This window comes from Chiloscyllium punctatum, chromosome 26, assembly GCF_047496795.1.
Source record: "Chiloscyllium punctatum isolate Juve2018m chromosome 26, sChiPun1.3, whole genome shotgun sequence".
NCBI classification, from domain to species: Eukaryota; Metazoa; Chordata; class Chondrichthyes; order Orectolobiformes; family Hemiscylliidae; genus Chiloscyllium; species Chiloscyllium punctatum.
Genome location: NC_092764.1, coordinates 40,794,255 through 40,815,399, shown reverse-complemented (window position 1 = coordinate 40,815,399; position 21,145 = coordinate 40,794,255). Strand labels below are relative to the sequence as shown.

Below are 21,145 nucleotides of genomic sequence, written 5' to 3'. Positions count from 1 at the left end.
GGATAATATCAGCAGTGGTGTGCCTTTTAAAATAAACAAGACATTTAATTCTCCACGAGGTTGAATAGTGAAGTTACCATAAACGAGCTAACGTACACAGTTAAAAATCACATAACATCAGGTTATAGTCCAGCAGACTTATTTGGAAGCACTAGCTTTCAGAGCACTGCTCCTTCCAACAGATGGTTGGAGGATTGATGCTCCGAAAGCTAGTGCTTTCAAATAAACCTGTTGGACTACAACCTTGTGTTGTGATTTTTAACTTTGTCCACCCCAGTCCCTCCAAATCATGCTGATGCACATAGCTTTGTTGATAATTATGGACCAGTGAGCTTCTTATAAATCCCTGAAAGCTAAGCTCCCTTAAGAGTTTGGTTTTTGAAAATACGACATGAAATTGTTGGAATATGTGACAAAGGACATTTTCAATAGAACAGAATTGGTTGTGGTATTAATCTATATTTTCAGATCTAGGCACGAATAGATTTAGGACTTTTCTGCTGGATGCACTTTTTTTTTGGTAAAGAAAACTAGTTCTCTAAATTTACCATACATTATGCAATACACAAATTAGGCAAGACGTACTTAAATAGTTTACAGGAAGACAGTTGAAATTTCAACTAAGTTTAAAAATTTTAAAGATTACATTTGTGCAAGAATGGTTTTATCAATTCCCATAGTAATTAGCACACCTGCAAATGTACAAGTTTTTGGTGGTGACCTGTACAATTACCAATGTGAAATGAAATTGCAAGACATACTTTTCAAAAATTGGACTACAATTGATGATGCAAAATCAATATTTATTGATGTTGAACTTGATTTACATCAACCCCCTTCCCCAACAAGCACTCAAAACCACAAAGACTCCTTTAACAAGCTGGTGCTAAGAATGTTCAGTTCAATATAGCAGATAGAATACCAGTAAAAGTGGAAGGTACTCGAATTAAAGTTCATAACATTAACCGACAATTACAAGATCTTCGTTAATGAACTCATATGGTGGCACTTCCAAGTTAAGTGGAGCTGGGCCTTTCCTGATTCTCCCTGATGAATCATAGTGAGACCCATGACAAGGGCAGTAGTAGCCACCATAATCACCAGCATTGGATATTGGTACACAGCCCAGGTGAGTGCAAACACCAATTAAAATCATCCACTTTGGATCTTTCACTCGGTCAGAATCTAATTCTGGATGTCGCAACTCAGCCAAGGTCACTGCCTGTTCGACCTCAATTTCCTTAGGTGAACGGTGGCGGATGAAAAGAGGTTTGCCTCTCCATTTGAAGGTCATGTTCTTGCCTTCTGGAATTTCATTCAGCTTAACTTCAATCTTAGACAATGCTAACACATCAGCAGAGGCACTCATGCTTGTGATAAACTGAGTAACAACATTCTTTGCAGCATAGGCTCCCATAACAGCTGTGGTTCCAGTTAAGAAGTAAGAGAAACCTCTCCTGAAATCACTGCTATCTTGTGAGCATTTCCTGGCATCTTGAACTTCTTGTCGTCTATAATCAGAGAAGTCTGGAACTTTAATATCGCTGTGTGCGTATCGAACTCTGGATGCAGCTGTGCCAAATAAAAAAAAAGACAAAAGATTATTCATTCAAAATCTGAATTTTATAAAACTTAAATTTGGATTCCCATTAGTGTGTAGCTCTCCCCTAACATTTGGTAAACAATATAAATCTTGCAAATCTTTTGTACAGGTTTTTTTCCAAACCTGCTAAATCTAACTTCTACCACTATTGGCACCGCCTGCTCAAGAAGTGATTGCAAAATATCATTTATCCCTTTATCTGCCTCAAAATGTTGCAAATATTTATTGCTATAAAAGTTTGTATATAATTTCCAAACCTATGAAAAATATTAATTTTACTGGAATTTTAATACCAATTATTGAATTTGTTACATAGTAATATGATCAAATGAATACTCTGGGTAATATTTAAGCTTTCCCATTTGTATTGGTACAAGTTAATTTGAGACAACAGCTAATTGGCAGTCTGTTCTTTGCCATTGTTTTATGTTCTTTTCTATTTATGGCACAAAGCCAAATGAGCTGCCCAATCACTATTACCTGTTTTCCACGAGCAAACAAGGCAAATGCAAGTATGCTCCTGACTACATGGAGTGACTTGTCAACACTTGCCTACTGTCCTGTAATTTAGGTTTAATTGCTTCCTCAGGCAGAAAATTCTATGTTTACTACACCCAAATGGCCAAGTTATTTAAACCAAAACAGACATCATTTAAACTTAATACATACTCAACCTAACTCTTCAATCAAAATTTCAGTCACATCTGCACTTTTTCCAACACCAGCATGTGATTTGTTGGAAGCCCTTGGTACATTTTCCCTGATTAAAAACATCAATAAAGTTGTGTTGGCAGGCTAATTGATCACAACCCTTAATTCCACTTGCTACTGCATCTTATTGGATGCTATCTACTATGTTATCCATTGACATTTTTGGCCTTGTTATCTCAAGCTGAAATGTAATTCCTATACCTCCCGTATTTCTAAGGCTGCCTCCAATGTGTTTTTTTTGCCAGAGATATTACAAACCATGGGCCTTAATTTTCCTTCTGAATGAACAATGAGAGCTTCTTTCAATTTATTTATTGCTTAATAGCGCATACTTATTGCAACGTTTCATGCTTGTGATAAACATCAGAGATGAAGACTTATGGTGCATGCTTCCATATACACCAAAACATTATGAAGAATAGATCTGCAGTAGGAAGGACCCATGTCAAACTAATTTGGACTTTAATGATATATTTTGTATTATAGTAAAATAATAAAATTGGCATTTCAAAACACAACTAAAATTGTAAGTGTAGATCAAAATTTCCTAGACCAGGAATTCATTCTTCATTCAAATCCAAATCAGGATTGGTTAAACCATTCCAATAGCAGCAGTAGCAGCAAAGTAAATGAAGCCAATTCTACAACAGAAGGCACCAAAACCTTCCTGAACAGATTTTGTTTTCTTTGATGTCTCAAGATGTTAATTAAAATTGTTGTCCCTGAAGTCACAGGCCAACTCTTAATATTAATTTAAAAGCGAATTAAATCTTTTACCAACAAATTGTTTGGGGAAAAAGATGTACATGTAGTGAAATATTTTAAGTCTGTTAACATCAAAAATGTAGCAAGCCAGACAACACCAAGTTTTAGATTGCCAAATTATGTAAAGGGAACTTAATTTAATTTTTCTTGAGATATTTAAAATTGAAAAGTTGACTCCAAACTGACTTTGAAAATGTATAACTATTTGGTCTTTCAAGTTGCAGCAGTTACCAATGACAACGAGATTTTAAAACAGAAACCAACTGCAAGTCATGTATGCTTTAGCAATGATAAAATTATAATCAAACTTCAGCTCAAATTACAAGAACACAATATTGAACAAAATAAAAACATTTTAATAAAACAGGAAACAGAAACAGGTAGGCCAGTCAGCCTCGAATCTGGTCTGCTATTCAATGTTGAACTACATTTAAATGGCATCTATTAAGACATCATAATTCACAAGAATCCTTTACTAAAAAAAGTTGCAATCATAGATTCAATTAGACTGGTGTTTATAGTTTATTTGTGGAATGTGCTTCACATTCCTACTACCTTTTGTGTAAAGAAGTGTTTCCTAAATTCTCTTCAGAATGGATCTGGTTTTAAAGGCTTATCACTTTGCCGAAAGATTCCCACACCAGCAGAAGGGGTCTGAATCCATTTACACAGCAATTCTTTTCAAAACTTCAAAATGATTTACCAACTTTCCATTTTCTAAGGAATTCAAGTCTAGTTTAAGGAATATATATACAATGCATCTATTCTGATGCACTTGTGCTCAATGCTTTCTAAGGCAAATGCATTTCAGTATAATGTATACAGACTGTATCTAGAAATCCAGATGTGATCTGTTCAGGGCTTTGCATAGCTGTAACAAAAAAGGGAGGATATTTTATTTTCTTCTTTTTACCCAGAAGTACTCTTCCATACAACTGAATGTCTCTGTTCCCCTACCACCAAGTCACCCATGACACCTTTCACCTGTTATCCACTCCTATTACATTGCATTTGAATTGATTAATTGGAAACATAGGCAAAGTATGGTAAGGACAATGCAAATCACTATAAAGTAAGTGAAAGGGTAGAGAGAGGGGGAGGAGATTAAAATCAAAATGGAGTTGGAGGTGGAGATGGATTTAGAGATAAGGCAGTCCACCCCATGCAGTGCCACCTTTTCCTAAAGGTATTGATTGCATTGGTGGCCACCACGTTATCCCTCTCCACTAAAACCTGGTCACAAACGAAAGCCATGAGAGAGTCAAAGATGTTCAGCACAGAAACAGATCCTTCGGTCCAACTCATCCATGCCGACCAGATATCCCAATCTAATCTAGCACCATTTGCCAGCACTTGGCCTTTATCCTTCGGAACCCTTCCAAATCATACACCCATCCAGATGCCTTTTAAATGTTGCAATTGTACTAGCATCCACTACTTCCTCTGGCAGCTCCTATACATGCCCCTCACGATTATATAAACCACTATAAAGGTCACCCTTCAGCTTTCAGCACTCCATGGATAATAGCCCCAGCCTACTCAGCCTCTCCCTATAGCTCAAGTCCTCCAACACTGGCAACATCCTTGTAAATCTTTTCTGAACCCTTTCAAGTTTCACAACATCTTTCCGATAAGACGACCAGAAGTGCATGCGATATTCCAAAAGTGGCCTAACCAACGTCCTGGACAGCTGCAACATGACCTTCCAAATCCTGTACTCAATACTCTGACCAATAAAGGAAAGCATACCAAACGCCTTCTTCACTATCCTATCCACCTGTGACTCTAACTTCGAGGACCTATGAACCTGCACTCCAAGGTGTCTTTGTTCAGCAACACTCCCGAGGACCTTACCATTAAGTGTAGAAGTCCTGCTAAGATTTGCTTTCCCAAAATGCAGCACTTCACATTTATCTAAATTAAACTCCACCTGTCACTCCTTAGCCCACTGGCCCATCTGATCAAGATCCTGTTGTAATCTGAGGTAACCTTCTTTGCTGCCCACTACACCCCCAATTTGTGTCATCTGCAAACTTACTAACTATACTTCCTATGTTAATAGCCAAATCATTTCTATAATTGGCGAAAAGGAGTGAACCCATCACCGATCATTGTGGCACTCCACTGGTCACAGGCCTCCAGTCTGAAAAACAACCCTCCACCACCACCCTCTGTCTTCTACCTTCAAGCCAGTTCTGCATCCAACTGGCTAGCTCTCCATGAGATCTAATCTTACTAACCAGTTTCTCATAGGGAACCTTGTTGAACATCTTACTGAAGCCCACATAGGTCACACCTCTCCCCTCATCAATTCTCGGTGTTATTTTTTCAAAAAAAAACTCAATCAAGTTTGTGAAACATGATTTTCCATGCACAAAGCCATGTTGACTACTCCCAATCAGTGCTTGCCTTTCTAAATACATGAAAATCCTGACTGTCAGATTCCTCCAACAACTTGCCCACCACCAACGTCAGGCTCACCTGTCTACAATTTTATGGCTTGTCCTTACCACCCTTCTTAAATAGTGGCACATTAGCCAACCTCCAGTCTTCTGGCACCTCACCTGTGACTATCGATGATACAAATATCTCAGCAAGAGGCCCAGCAAACACTTCCCTAGGTTCCCAGAGTTGTAGGGTACACCTGATCAGGTTCCAGGGATTTATCCACCTTTATGCATCTCAAGACATCCAGTACTTCCTCCTCTATAATATGGACATTTTTCAAGATATGGAGCAAACAGCTGGCAACTATGGTCCCCTCCACTGTCTGCTATCTGGATCTGTTAATGCAGTAGCAGGCCAAAAAGGAGGTCCTCTGACTTGCTCACGCTTAAATGCCCAGAAATCAGGGTTGCAGGGCTGAAGTGCAACTAAAAACACAAAGGATTTTTCAAATAACAGCCTCCCTTTTATGGAACTGATGAAAGCTGCAGAAAAGGTCTTCTGTTCATGCATTTCTGGTTTTAAAGGCTAACACCCAATTGGTCTGACATTAATTTTGTACTCAACCACAACATTTTAGTGATCGGTGTACTTGGACCCCAAAATCTTTGGGATCTCCACTATCCCTAATTTCATCACCCTCAGTAATACTCAGAATTTTTTTTGATTTAAAAATAGATGACCCCATTATGATATTTGCACAATTATTATAGTATAAAAAGTGCAATTTCTTAAAAATAAGATTGAGTGATAGATGTTTAAAGCATGTTAAACAGAAGACAAGTTCTGTCTCAATGCATTTTAAACCAATAGGGAGAAAGTGAGGATTTCAGACCAGAGTCAACAGTATGGTGGTCAGGCAGCATCTGAGGAGCAAGAGAATCAAATGTTTCAGGCATGAGACCTTCATCAGGAAGGGCTTATGTCTGAAACGTCAATTCTCTAGCTCCTTGGATCCTGCCTGACCTGCTGTGCTTTTCCAGCACCATACTCTTGATTTTAAGGCAATATCCTCAGTTGCATTGTACACCAATGAATAAAGAGTTAATGAGTTTTGAGAAGATTTGTAGCTCAGGTTGAGGTTCTGGATGTAAGTTTGCTCACCAAGCTGGAAAGTTTGTTTTCAGACATTGTCACCATACTAGGTAACATCAGTGAGCCTCTGGTGAAGCACTGGTGTTGTGACCCACTTTCTATTTGTGTTTAGGTTTCCTCGTGTTGGTGATGCCACTTCCTTTTTTTTCCCCTCAGAGGGTGGTAAATGGGGTCCAAGTTGATGTGTTTGTTGATAGAGTTCCAATTGGAATGCCATACTTCCAGGAATTCTTGTGCATGTCTCTGTTTGGCTTGTCCTTGGATGAGGTGAAATGGCGTCCTTCCTCATCTGTATGTAAGGATACTAGTGATGGTGGGTCATGTCTTTTTGTGGCCATTATCTTTTTGCATTCATGTATCCTGGTGGCTAGTTTTCTGCCTGTTTGTCCCAGTTCTTGCAAGGTATTTTAAAAATGACATTAGTTTGCTTGCTATTTGTATAGGGTCTTTTAAGTTCATTAACTGCTGTTTTAGTGCATTGGTGACAAAACATCCAAAAGCGAACTTTCCAGCTCAGCGAGCAAACTCACATCCAGCACGTTACACAAACAAATGACAGAATCTAGTAAGAACAAGTGGGGATTGGACATACAGCAGGGTACAATTTTGAAGAGTCACATATATCCATTATACATTGATGTTTTATTTGTTAAGTCTTAAAAAACCAGGGGGGACAAAAAAAAACTTAATTTTTGTTACAGGCTGTGAATTGTTATACTCCTAGATCTCTCTACTTGATAGGCAGCTGTTGAAGTCAACATCCATGAAGTAAGGTCAAACTATTTAAGCAGATGACACCACCAAACCCTATAGAGCACATATTTCTAAAGCATCTCTTAACCTCACTCTCCAAACAGACCCCATACTTGTTATCACCAATTATAAAACACCTATTCATTACACTTACATCTGTCCAAGTGCTTTCTATGGGGTTCCTGGAACTTGTAGTGATTAGACATAATGCATCTATACAGAGCATCTGAAACCTGTATCAAAAAGGCCAAGCCTATTGTCTATCAGATTAAAGATTTTTTTTATTTTACCAAAACATACAAAGTTTAACCCAGGAAATTAGAATAGTTGCTTCAAAATCAAACGAGACCAAAGTACTGATAATGGAGGGATTGAGAATAAATCTAAAGCTATAAATCAAAGAATGATCCTCCACATATACTTATTTTTCCATTTTAAATCATCCAAACACAGGCTAGATGACCATAGGAAGTTAGGCAGCCAGGTTAATTCAATAGGCTCTCACATCTTGAAATCGTGAATGCAGTCTTTACCCGCTCCAGAATCAGACCCACAAAGGTTAGCAGACTTGACCAATACTCTCTCATTGCCCGAGGGCAACATTCAGTCTGTCAAGCTAAAGTGGTGAAGAAGTCTTTCCCCTGGGGTGGGAGAGTCCAGAACTAGAGGGCATAGGTTTAGAGTGAGAGGGGAAAGATATAAAAGAAACCGAAGAGGCAACTTTTTCACTCAGAGGGTGGTACATGTATGGAATGAGCTGCCAGAGGAAGTGGTGAAGGCTGGTACAATTACAACATTTGAAAGGCATCAGGATGGATAAATGATTAGGAAGGGTTTGGAGGGATATGGGCCAGGTGCTGGCAGGTGGGACTAGATTGGGTTGGGACATTTGCTCGCCATGGACGGGTTGGACCGAAGGGTGTGTTTCCGTGCTGTACAGTTCTATGACTCTTAAATTATGGATTAGGGGTGCAACCACTCTAGACATACCTAGAAATTTATTTTCTTTTAAAATCCAGGCACTTCACCTGGGCAGCACTACAATTTCAAATAAACTTGTTGGACTATAACCAGATGTCATGTGACTTCTGACCTTGCCCAGACACAGAAGTTACAGCTGAGTCTTGAAGAACACAGCCAGTGAGGCAACGTCAGGAGTTGGAGAAGTCAACATTTCAGGTGTAACCCTTCTTGAAGTTACAGGTGGGCTGCACATCAGTAAAGCTGTTCTAACAGCACAGCTCTACTGAAAAAGTTCACCACCTAAAATGTCAACTGTCTTAATAAAAGCAAAGTTACTGCAGATGCTGGAATCTGAAACCAAAAGAGAAAATGCTGGAAATTCTCAGCAGGTCTGGCAGCATCTGCAAGGAGAGGAGAGGAGAGCTTTGACAAAGGGTCAGTTAGACTCGAAACGTCAGCTCTTTCCTCTCCTTACAGATGCTGCCAGACCTGCTGAGATTTTCCAACATTTTCTCTTTTGATGTGAACTATCTGGCTCTTCCCACAAGATTATGTGGGGACCGTCCAGTATCGTCTGTATTTTGATTTGAATTAAAACTCTGGGACACGGTCGTTTTGACAGAGTTTACGGGTATATTACAGCATACATACAGCTACAGTGCGATTGACTTTCCTGGAGACCCATGTATTAAAACGGGAGACCTCGCATTGACCCACTCCCTGAGCCACAAGGTCACGGAGCCCGGGAGCAGACAGGCCGATTCGCCACAGGATCCGCCTCCGCCCCCCGGTGGGAGACAACAGCTCTGACCGCTCAATCTCCGGGCCCGGGCCCAGGCCCAGGCCCGGGCCCCTCTCCCGCTGCACTCACCGTTGAGGCCGGCGGTAACAACGGCGCCGCTCCGGGCCGCCTGGCCCTGCAACGACTCCCGGCAGAGCACGGGTCTCTTCACATCCATGATCACCGCATCGGCCTTGCAGACCACGCCGAGCGCCAACGGCTTGAGCTGCGACGGCACGATGTTAGTGGTAGCGGACAGATACGGGGCGAAAGGCCCCGAGCGAGCGATCAACGACAACATGACGAAGCCGGCAATCAGGAACCGCCGACAGCGACCTTAAACCAGAGGACGTTGGGCGGCGGGGGGAGGGGACAGCCACTGCGCAGGCGCTAGTGCCGTCGGTGGGCGGTGCGCATGCACCAGTGCCGTCTGTAGGCAGTGCGCAGGCGCCATTTCAGTCACTGGGCGCGGCACTTCCAATATTGTTTCTGCAGTGCGCAGGTGCAGAAATAGAAAGAAACAGGAGGGTGGAAGAGCACAGCAAACCAGAAAGTATTAGGAGGTGGAGACGTCAATGTTAAGGGTATCCGAAATATTGACTACTCCACCTCCTGATGTTGCCTGGCTTGCTGTGCTCTTCCAGCCTCCTGCTTGTCTACTTAAGCTCTGACCTGGAGTTGGAGTCATTCAAGGTGTTGGGTTGCATTTACAGAGTAACAAAGAACCTAAGAGTTGAGAGTATGTTTCTGTTAGTGTGAAGGGCAAGGCTGGTAGGTATAGGGAATGCTGGATGACTAGAGAAATTGAGGTTCTGCCCTCTGTGAACTCATTTGCCCATGAAATTCACTCCCTTTTCCCCAAACTATTGACCACAGTTTCACTCCTGGGTTCCCATGTTATGTGATGGGCCTTCCCTTTACAACTTTGTAATTCTCTCTTCTACATTCACACTGATAAGACCATAAGAACTAGGAACAGGAGTAGGCCATTTGGCTTCTCTGCTATGTCATTCAATAGGACCATGGTTGATCTGACATTTCTCATGTCCACCTTCCCACCTTTTCCTCATAGCCCTTGATTACCCTCATCAGGAATCTGTCTATTTCAACCTTAAACATACACAGTCAAAAATGAGGAAGGAGCCCTAGTGTCGGGTGATTTTTGATTTTATCCACCCCAGTCCAACATTGGCATCTGCACATCATTAACTATACAAAAGGACTCTGCTTCCAAACCTCTGTGTGGCTTGGAGTTCCAAAGACACTCAACTCTCTGAGAGAAGAAATTCCTCAGTTTTAAATTGGTATCCTTTTATTCTGAGCCTATGTTCTCTACTCCTAATCTGTTCCATGAGGGGAAACATTGTCTCAGCATTTACCCTGTCAAGCTGCTTAAGAATCAGATATGTTTCAAATAAGTCACTTCTTACTCTTCTAAACTCCAATGAGTAGAGTTCTAATCTGTTTACCATTTACTCATAAGACAATCCCTCTATACAAGGAATCATCCCAGTGAACTTTCTCTGAACTGCCTCCAATGAAGAATAGCTTTGCTTAAATAAGAGGATCAAAACTTGCTCACAGTACACCAGATGTGGTCTCACCAGCACCATGTACAGCTGCAGTAAGACTGATACCGAGGTAAAGGAGGATTGGGGATGTCACCCTGCTGCATTGGTGCCTCTCGTTGAGCCACCCCCGCCACTGTACCCGAGCCCTGCATAGCTGGTTGGGTTAAGATGCGCTCGAGAAAACCAGCGGCAACCTGTTACCTTTGCACTGGAGTTCACCATCACCATGTCACCCCCAAAGCTATGCTCCCCATAAGACAGCTACTAAACCCCAAGGCAGATGAGGAAGATGAGCCACCAACTATCAAGCTCTATGTCCCCTGGAAACTTCAAGAGATGATCGTAAGAGTGAATCAGGCTCTGGATCATTAAGATAAACCTGCCCAATTCACCCACTATGTCCAGTGCACAATTCAAATGTACAATGCAACATCCCAGCATCTGTTTGCCCACTGTTGTATGATCTTGTCACCAGAAGATGTTACTAAGTGGCAGGAACAAACGGGCAAGAGTGACGGAAAGGGCCTGCTCCACACTTATGAAGACTTAAACAACAGATTCAAAGAGGACACTCAAGTGAACCAAGTTGTCCAGTCATTAGAGTGTGCCCTGCAACAGCCTATCAACATTAGCAAGGTCCAGGACTGCAGACTCAAGGTGGGTGAGTCCGGGGGAGACTGTTGGGAAAGGTTTGTCGCCTGTTATGGAACGTTTGCTGGGAATCAAACTTTTAACTGCGGCAAGGACTCACCATTGTATAACTCTATGGTCCTACAATATGTCCCTTCAAGTGTCGCTGATATGACACATACAAATAACATGGACTGTTCTGAAAACACCAGATCACAGATGAGGAGAGCCCTTATTTATTACTGGGATGGCCAGAACGGCCCCAAGTCACACTCTAAAGGTCACATAAAAACTGAGCTTGCTCAGCCTCCCCATAATCACAAAGCACCTTCAGCCAGGACTGATGAATCTCATTGGGACCGGAATACCACAGAGCTGCCACTTGAACATGTGGACTTCACTTTTTATGTGGGTAGCAGCTTCTTTATTTCACCTTCAGGTCAGCGATGCTCCAGATACACGATTGCTATGGGTTCTGAAGTGGTTGAATGTGTAGGCTTTGAAACTCTACTGTCAGCACAGAAGGCTGAATTGTTTGCCCTCGCTCGGGTTTGCATCATGGCTGAAGGGAAATTGGCCAATATTTATACGGACTCTTGCTATGCTTTCAGTGTTGCCCATGACCACAGCGCCTTATGGGAGTAAAGGGGATTTTTAACCTACACAGAGCAACCCATTAGTAACGCCTTTTTTTGTTCATAATCTTTTGCAGGCCTCACAGTTAACATCCAGCCTAGCAGTGATCAAATGTTCAGCTCACACTGGTGCCGCTGACAGAATCTCCAACGGCAACATGCAAGTAATGCCAACCAGGCAGCCTTACACCCTACTTTCCTGATTCCGTTGAGCTGACAGCAACACCTAGTTGCAAAAAAATATAAAGACAGGTATGCCAGACATGGGTGAGATATGTCACTTACAAGGGGCGCCCCTGCAGAGGAACACAGACTGTGGGTCACAGATGGGGTGCACCCTGGATGTTCATACCAAACTGTGGGACGGGTCTGTGTTCCTTCTTTGCTTTTACCAATCTTGGTGGATTTTGTACGTAACTGTACACACCTAGGCAAGGAGGGAATGGTCAGCATTTTACTACAAACCTGGTGGCACCCTGATTCCTAGAAAACAGCTGAGAAACAAGCCAAAGCATGCTTCATCTGCAAAAAGACAAATGCTGGAAAAGGGATGCCTTGTGGTTCTGGGACTACTCCCTTGCCTAGTTGTAGAAATTGTCTACAACTAAATTTCATAGAATTATCCAAGGTACAATGTCATAAGTATTGTTTTGTAATAGTAGATGCCTTCAGGAGATGGATGAGGCAATCCCGAAAACGGACAACACGGCTGCAACAGTGGTAAAAATATTGTTGAGGGAAATAATTTCCTGCTATGGACTCCCAGAGACAATAAGCTCAGACAATGGGCCACACTTCGTGGTTAAAATTAACCAGGGGATCTGCAGGGAACTAGCAACAAAACAATTCCACTGCACTCACCGCCCAAAAGCGGCTGGAGTCATGGAACGAGCAAATGGCACATTAAAGAAATAAGCTGGCAAGCGAAAGTAGGAAACCAGCCTGAACTGTTTGAAGGTCCTACCCTTGATTCTGTTCCATATGAGGTTTACCCCTTCAAGCAAAATCAGTCTGTCTTCAGCTGAGGTGGTTTATGGGAAGCCCATGAGGATCCCATGGGCACCTGGGACAGTCCAACCTCCCCTCCCTGAAAGATAGAACATGAATAACCTTTGTGTGTGTGTGTGTGTGTGTGTGTGTGTAGGGAGGGGGGGTGCAATTTCCACCTGAACAGTTTACAATGGCACAGTGGTTAGCACTGCTGCCTCAAAGCGCCAGAGAGGCGTGTTCAATTCCCGCCTCAGGCTGTGTGGAGTTTGCACATTCTTCCTGTTTCTGCGTGGGTTTCCTCCGGGTGCTCCGGTTCCTCCTATAATCCAAAAATGTGCAGGTTTGGTGAACTGGCCGTGCTAAATTGTCTGTAGTGTTAGGTGAAGGGGAATGGGTCTGAGTGGGTTGCTCTTCGGAGGGTCGGTATGGACTTGTTGGGCCGAAGGGCCGGTTTCCACGCTGTAGGTAATCTAATCTAGTCTGATTTTAATATGGAAAATGTCCATATTACAGAGGAGGAACTGCTGGATGTCTTGAAACACATAAAAGTGGATAAATCCCTGGACCTGATTAGGTGTACCCGAGAACTCTGTGGGAAGCTAAGGAAGTGATTGCTGGGCCCCTTGCTGAGATATTTGTGTCATTGATAGTCACAGGTAAGGTGCTGGAAGTCTGGAGGTTGGCTAACGTGGTGCCACTGTTTCAGAAGGGTGGTAAGGACAAGCCAGGGAACTACAGAACAGTGAGCCTGATGTCGGTGGTGGGCAAGTTATTGGAGGGAATCCTGAGGGTCAGGATGTACATGTATTTCTAGAAAGGCAAGGACTGATTAGGGATAGTCAACATGGCTTTGTGCATGGGACATCATGTCCCACAAACTTGATTGAGGTTTTTGAAGAAGTAACAAAAAGCAGATGTGATCTGTATGGACTTCAGTAAGGCATTCAACAAGGTTCCTCATGGGAGACTGGTGAGCAAGGTTAGATCTCATGTAATACAGGGAGATCTAACCATTTGGATAGAGAACTGGTACAAAGGTAGAAGACAGAGGGGGGTAGTGGAGGATTGTTTTTCAGACTGGAAGCTTGTGACCACTGGAATGTCTCTGGACAGTTTGGATTAATTAGATTACCTACAGTGTGGAAACAGGCCCTTCGGCCCAACAAGTCTACACCGCCCCGCCGAAGCGCATACCCCGATATCTACCCCTTACCTACCCTACGGGCAATTTAGGATGGTCAATTCACCTGACCTGCACATCTTTGGACTGTGGGAGGAAACCGGAGCACCCGGAGGAAACCCACGCAGACACGGGGAGAACGTGCAAACTCCACACAGTCAGTCGCCTGAGGCGGGAATTGAACCTGGGTCTCTGGCGCTGTGAGGCAGCAGTGCTAACCACTGTGCCACCGTCTCAAGGATCGGTGCTGAGTCCACTACTTTTCATCATTTATATAAATGATTTAAATGTGAGCATAAGAGGTATAGTTAGTTAAGTTTGCAGATGGCACCAAACTTGGAGGTGCAGTGGAAAGAAGGTTACCTCAGATTACAACGGGATTTTGATCAGATGGGCCAAAGGGTTGAGAAGTGGCAGATTGAGTTTAATTTAGATGAATGCAAGGTGCTGCATTTTGGGAAAACAAATCTTAGCAGGACTTATACACTTAATGGTAAGGTCCTCAGGAGTGTTGCAGAAAAAAGGGACCTTGGAGTGCAGGTTCATAGCTCCTTGAAAGTGGAGTTGCAGGTAGATAGGATAGTGAAAAGGCATTTGGTATGCTTTCTTTTATTGGTCAGAGCATCGGGTCCAGGAGTTGGGAGGTCATGTTGTAGCTGTACAGGACATTGGTTAGGCCACTTTTGAAATATTACATGCAATTCTGGTCTCCTTCCTATCGGAAGGATATTGTAAAACTTGAAAGGGTTCAGAAAAGATTTACAAGGATGTTGCCGGGGTTGGAGGATTTGAGCTATAGGGAGAGGTTGAACAGGCTGGGGCTGTTTTCCCTGGAGCATCAGAGGCTGAGGGGTGACCTTATAGAAGTTTACAAAATTATGAGGGGCATAGATAGGATAAATAGACAAAGTCTTTTCCCTGGTATCAGAGAGTCCAGAACTAGAGGGCATAGGTTTAGGTTAAGAGGGGAAAGATATGAAATAGACCTAAGGTGCAACTTTTTCACACAGAGGGTGGTATGCGTATGGAATGAGGTGCCAGAGGAAGTGGTGGAGGCTGGTACAATTGCAACATTCAAAAGGCATTTGATGGATATATGAATAGAAAGGGTTTGGAGGGATATGGGCTGGGTACTGGGAGGTGGGACTAGATTAGGTTAGGATATCTGGTCGGTATGGACAGGTTGTACTGAAGGGTATGTTTCTGTGCTATACATCTCTATGACTCTATGGCATGTACTTTATTTGTGGGTTGAAAGTCTACCCCTGGCTTCCCTCTAGTTCAACGGGGTTGTGTTACGTGGGGTATGTTGTACCCTGCATTCATGTTTTGGACAACTTACCCCCAAGACCAAGACCCAGAAGGTCCCTCACCGGGTTCCTCACCTGGGTGGGAATGTTCTCTCCTCCAACGGGAATCTATTTACATGCCCAAGAAATCAGTAAACTCAGGGTCGTATGGGAAAGGGTCACCAATGACATGGCTGGTGCCTTAACTGAAAATAACGTGGAGCTCCTTGCAATTAGAACTGTGGCCCTGCAGAATCATTTGGCCCTGGACTTCCTGCAAGCCAAGGAGGGTGGTACCTGTGTTGTTGTTAGGGCGGAGTGCTGCATCTACATCCCTGATGAGTCCACTAATATCACTGACCTCTCTAAACACATCACAGAGGAAATTCAGACTCTCCAAACTATTGACAATGGGTTTAGCAATGGCATGGAGGGATTGCCATTAGGGGGCATTCTTGGAGAACTGGGAGGCCTGCTCCTACATACCGGGAATACAATACTAATTGTAATCGCCTGCATTCTAGTGCTCCAGTGCTTATGGCCACTGTTGTCCGAGTGTTTTCTGTATAGGCTCTGAGGGGACCTGCTTGATTATCGAATAGTCAATAGGGGGGAATGGGGATGTTAGAAAGCCACAAAAGAATAAGTTTCATTTTTACTTCTTTATCACGACATATTGGGAACTCAAGGTTTAAACATTCCATTGCTGAAAGGACTCACTGCAGTATCGATTGCATGCAGCCTCAGGCAAAGGTATTTGTCCTGCCTGGACAAGACTAATAGCCTTGGCTATAACCCTGTGAACTGCCTCCTGTTCCCATTACTGTGTTTCCCCTACCTAATAACATGGGCACGTGAATCCAACAATGAGAATAAAGCAAAGTCTTTCTGGCTAAAACTCTATCCATCAACAGATTAATTATAAAGAATACGATAACCAGTCCCTATCAACCATTCACTAGTTATCACAGGAAATCGGCAATCACCAGGCATTGGAAAATAGTAATTACCTGTCTTAAACAATGTGACGGCAATCAACCAAGTGACTTGTCGACCTCTTTATTACACCTATAAAATATCCTGCCTTTGTGTGTAGAGTAGCGATTCGTAAAGAAGTGCCACCATAAGTAGGCTACATGACTCCTTTGGTGTCATTGAGAATCTTTCACCGGTTGTCCAATAATAAAGCTTCTACCATCGTACTGAAACTTGTGTCACCCAGATCCGTGGAAAAAATACTTCAGTAAGGCTTCCCAACTCTAATTATCCAACTCCCTTGAAATAAGAGCCAACATTCCATTCACTTTCCTGGTTATTTGTTCCACCTGCCTTTTTGTGTTTTGTGTGTAAGTACCCTCAAGTTCCTTTCTGTAAATTGCTTTCTGGAGCCTTTCTCCATTTAGATAATGCTCTATTCTTTTGTCCTCCCTTTCAGAACTGAACTTCACATTTTCCCACATTATACTTCATCATTGCCTCTCCCCTCAAAAATAGAGGCCTCAACTTCATTCCTGCAAATTACTTCCCAATATCCAACTTCCCTTTCTTCTTAGACTCCTGGAATATCTTACTGACTCACAAATCATTCCCCATCTTTCTCGGAACTCCTCCCTTGAATCTCCATAAACATATTTTCACCCCTGCCACACTAACAAAACAGCTCTTAACACAGTCACATTGTGACAAAGGTAAACTCTTCCTCTTTGTCCTTCTTGATCTGTCTGCAGCCACTGACATAATTGACCACACCATTTTCCTCCAACATCTCTCCACTACATTACACAGTTACATAATTACACAGTTCTGGAGCCAGTGGGACTTGAACCCAGATCTCTCAGTCCATAAATAGGGATACTGCCCTACACCACAAGAAGACCCATCTCTCTGCTCTAGTCAAGGTGAATGGGATTCTTCTCACCTGCAACCATTCTTAACTAATTTACGCACAGTATCGCTTCAATGGCTACTCCTCCTATACCTGGTTTGGTGTCTGTACTGATACTTTGTGTGTCTTGCAAGGGTCTATTTGTGGCTCCCAAATATTTCTGTATCCACCTGCTGCTTCTTAGGATATCATCCAAATTTTCAGATGCACATTGATAATACCTTTTCTCCAATATAAGACTGAGAAGATTGAAGCAATGTTGTTAGCCTCTGCTCCAAACTCCATTCACTAGCTATTGACTCCATCTCTCTCTGCATTAACAGTCTGAGACTAAACCAGTCTATTCAAACCCTTGGTGTCACATTTGACCCCACTGTGCAATTCTGAACTCACATTTAAACCATCATCATTTGATCATATTGAAATGTATATTCAGGCACTGGAGCAGTGAACAGGTTTGTTGCAGGCTCTGGCAAACCTAACACTAAGTTTGTAAGACTGAACTGGTGCTATTGGCACCATACCTTCTCTGACATGTGAGTGTTTAGCTGCCTCCATGGACAGGCTGACAGTTGCCAAGGAGAGCCATGAAAAACACTATCAGTGTCTGCTGAATTCAAGCATAATCCTATCATCTTTCATTGATGCTCAGCACCAAAAGCAAGTCAACTGGGGGACAAGGAACCTTGACCTCACTCCAGATGCCACTTCCTAAAAAGGAGATAGGACAGTGTCAGTCATCACCCAGAGGGAGGAGGATCCCCACACTGATCTCCCAGAAATCTCCTTTCAGGACACTCCAGAGATGGCCAGGCCTTCCCTGACCATTCCCTCAGCCCTGTGGAAGTTCAAACCTGGAGATTACATGATTTGGTCTTCCAGACTAAAACAGACCTGGAGAAGCCAATAGACTCGATTGTCCCAATTCCAACGACAGTCTCACTGAGATATTGTGAGAGGAAAAGAAAGAAGACAACCTTCTGAAGTCACATAGGTGTTAGTCTTTGATGGGCCTCAAATTGCTTAAAGTTGAAATCTCCTCCCTCACAGAATGAAACACTTAATCCATCCTGTTCGCATGTGGTGGCAGCCATTTTCATCTCAATTACACCTTTGTTATTTGCAACATGATAGAAGGAAGCAGCAGTCAGTATTCATGCATTGAGACTCAAGCTCAGCTTTTTATCCCTGATAAACACATTCTCTTCATGGTGGCTCACCCCATCAACCACATCGGCTTTTAACATCCCCACGTTCACTCCAACGTTCCACTTTATGCCCCCCCCCCCCCGGGATTTAACATGCCAAATTTAAACTATACTGTTTCACACACCCATCAAATTCAGGGTGTTACTGACTGTCAATGATTCTAACTCCCACATTAACCCTTTCTCTTCTATGCTACATCATCTTTCCTCATGTATTAAGCTGTCACTTCACAGTTGTCCCCTCTGCCTTCCAGCATACTGCTTCCAAGTCCCCAGTAAGTTCCTCAGTCTTCCTCCAACATCAGTAGCCCTTGATAACACTGCCTTGATATTTAGTGTATGGGTACCCAGGACTGTCTTTGATCCACCCTCTTGACCAACTTGGATGGACATACCCAACTGATGACTGACAAAGCCTTGACTGTTCTTTGTGTAGTTCCCCGCCTTACTTGCCATGGCTCTCCTGGCTAGTTGCACCCATTTACAAGGCTTATCATCATCCACTCCCCAAACTATAGAGATATAGACCTTTGGCCCTGGACAATCCAAAATGGCTGATAAACCCCCAGATTAATATTAGAGGCTGCCCTTCAGTTGCTGGGCTGGGATGCTCCAACTGAAGGGTATCTCACTTGTCTAGTTGAGGACTACTCCCCTTGGACTAGGAGACATGGCCACTTGGTTGAAACATATGCACTGTGTTTACCGCATATGCAGCTGGCACGTGGTGCAGGTGAAAGATTGATGTAGCATTGTGATGTGCAGCAATATGTCCAAATCATTGACTGATCACTGCTGGCAAGCATGACAAACTGCCTGACTTTGTGTCTGCACCAAAGGCAAGGCAGAAGTGCACTGAGTGTGTCGCTCTGGCTAAGGGGACAGAGTGCAAAAAAGGCAGGGCAAGCCGAGATGCTGTGAGTATCCAAGTAAGTGCTGAGAAACCAAGTGAGGACCTCTGAGATGCACACTGGTTGAATCCATGAGATGGCTACCTGTCCCTGCACGTAAAGTGTCCTGACAGCAGCTTTTGAATGAAAGCTCCAAAGTGCAAGATGGTGGCAGCAGAGTCGGTATCTTTTGAGCTGTATCCACATTTTCTTTTTCCCTCTTCCCCTATTTTTTCTCAAACGTACTTGATAAAGAGAGCTCTTCGGTAGGAAGGCAGCTTCGATGGGCTGTGGTGCAGCATTGGCGTCTTCAGAGGCAGCGTGGCTACAGCGTTGGACAGTCAGCCTGTGAATTTTGGAGTGGGACTCTTGCTTATGTGTGGAGTGGGATTCTGGCCGTGGCATGGCATGGACTGAGAAGGCTGGACTGGGACTTTGGTGGCGGGAAGGCATGGAATGGGAAGGCTGTAGTGGGACCCTGGCAGTGGTAAGGCATGGAGTGGGAAGCACAGAGTGGGACTAGCAGCAGAGAAGGAAAAGTTAAACTCTCTTTAAGTTATCTGTTTTTATTTTAATCTAAGTTAATATGAGTGGTGCCTATGTAGGGCATAGCTTGCACTTTTCATTGTATTTTATGTTGAATACACGTGACAATAAATAATTCAATTCAATTCAATTCAAGTGCAGCACTGAAATGCAGAAATATAAAGACCATATCGGTATTTTTGATTGTGAACTGAACTGAAAATAACTGATTTTAAAGCCAAAGACCTGCAATTTTTAAAATCACCTCCAACAGCATTCAAGACATTTGACATGAACCCAGATTCAGCATTCTGCTGACACCATCCACAACCTTAAACATTCACTCCCTCCATGACTAACACATAGTGGCAGCAGTGGGCACCATTTACAAGATGCAGTAATGCAGCAAGGCTACTTCGTCAGAATGAGCCAAACCCACAACCGCTACCATTTAGAAGACCAAGAGCAGCAGATATGAGGTTTCACTTCAAGCCACACACCATCCCTGTCTTGGAACTATATTGCCATTCATTCACTGCCATTGAGTCAGAATCATGGAACTCTCTTCCTAATATACTGGTTGGGTACATATACCAAGCAGTTCAAGTACACTGCACCACCCCTTTCTTAAGAACAGTTGAAAATGATCAAAAAAGACTAGCCAGCAACACCTACATTCCAGGAAAGAATTTTAAAAACTATTCCAGAAGTACTGATATTTGGAAAAAGCACCAAGGTATGGAAAAATGTAAAAGACACACAGGGGAAAATACATTTTATACTGCATATTTTAACATGTCTTTGATTTTATCTGTGCAGAACATGTGTTGCTTAAACAAATCAAGTGTCCACAACCGTGCATAAGAATGGATACTTGGATGAGAATATTAGAGGAGGTGCCAACATCTGCATGACCATATGGTACAGTCACAAAGCTAATTAAACTCTTCAACTTTTAGGCATGAATCCGGCCAGTTCTACTGGGTATTCAGTGTCTGTTCCAACATTTGTTATTTTTCTTACTCTCATAGAATTCCCTTCTTAAATTTAAAATCAACTTTTATATCCCACTGCATTTAATTCATTGAGTTCAACACACTATAAAATATGCACAGCTATAAAAAGTTGGCAGTGTCCCTTCCCCTATAGTCACTTAAGTCTTTGCAATGGTATTTCCATGATGGTAATAGGTAGGGAATTTCAGGTACTGTAGGATAAATGATGAA

At 42.9% G+C, this 21,145-nt stretch overlaps 1 protein-coding gene across 1 annotated transcript; it reads right to left on the bottom strand.

Annotated features, from left to right (window-relative positions):
* Nucleotides 1-782: 782 nt before the first annotated feature.
* Nucleotides 783-9,496, bottom strand: uqcrfs1 (ubiquinol-cytochrome c reductase, Rieske iron-sulfur polypeptide 1). The gene is made up of 2 exons (XM_072596215.1): nt 9,207-9,496; nt 783-1,572 (listed from the first exon to the last, which is right to left on the bottom strand). The coding sequence occupies exons 1-2, from the start codon at nt 9,415-9,417 to the stop codon at nt 962-964; spliced, it is 822 nt and encodes a 273-aa protein (XP_072452316.1). The 5' UTR covers nt 9,418-9,496; the 3' UTR covers nt 783-961.
* Between the last annotated feature and the right edge of the window lie 11,649 nt (nt 9,497-21,145).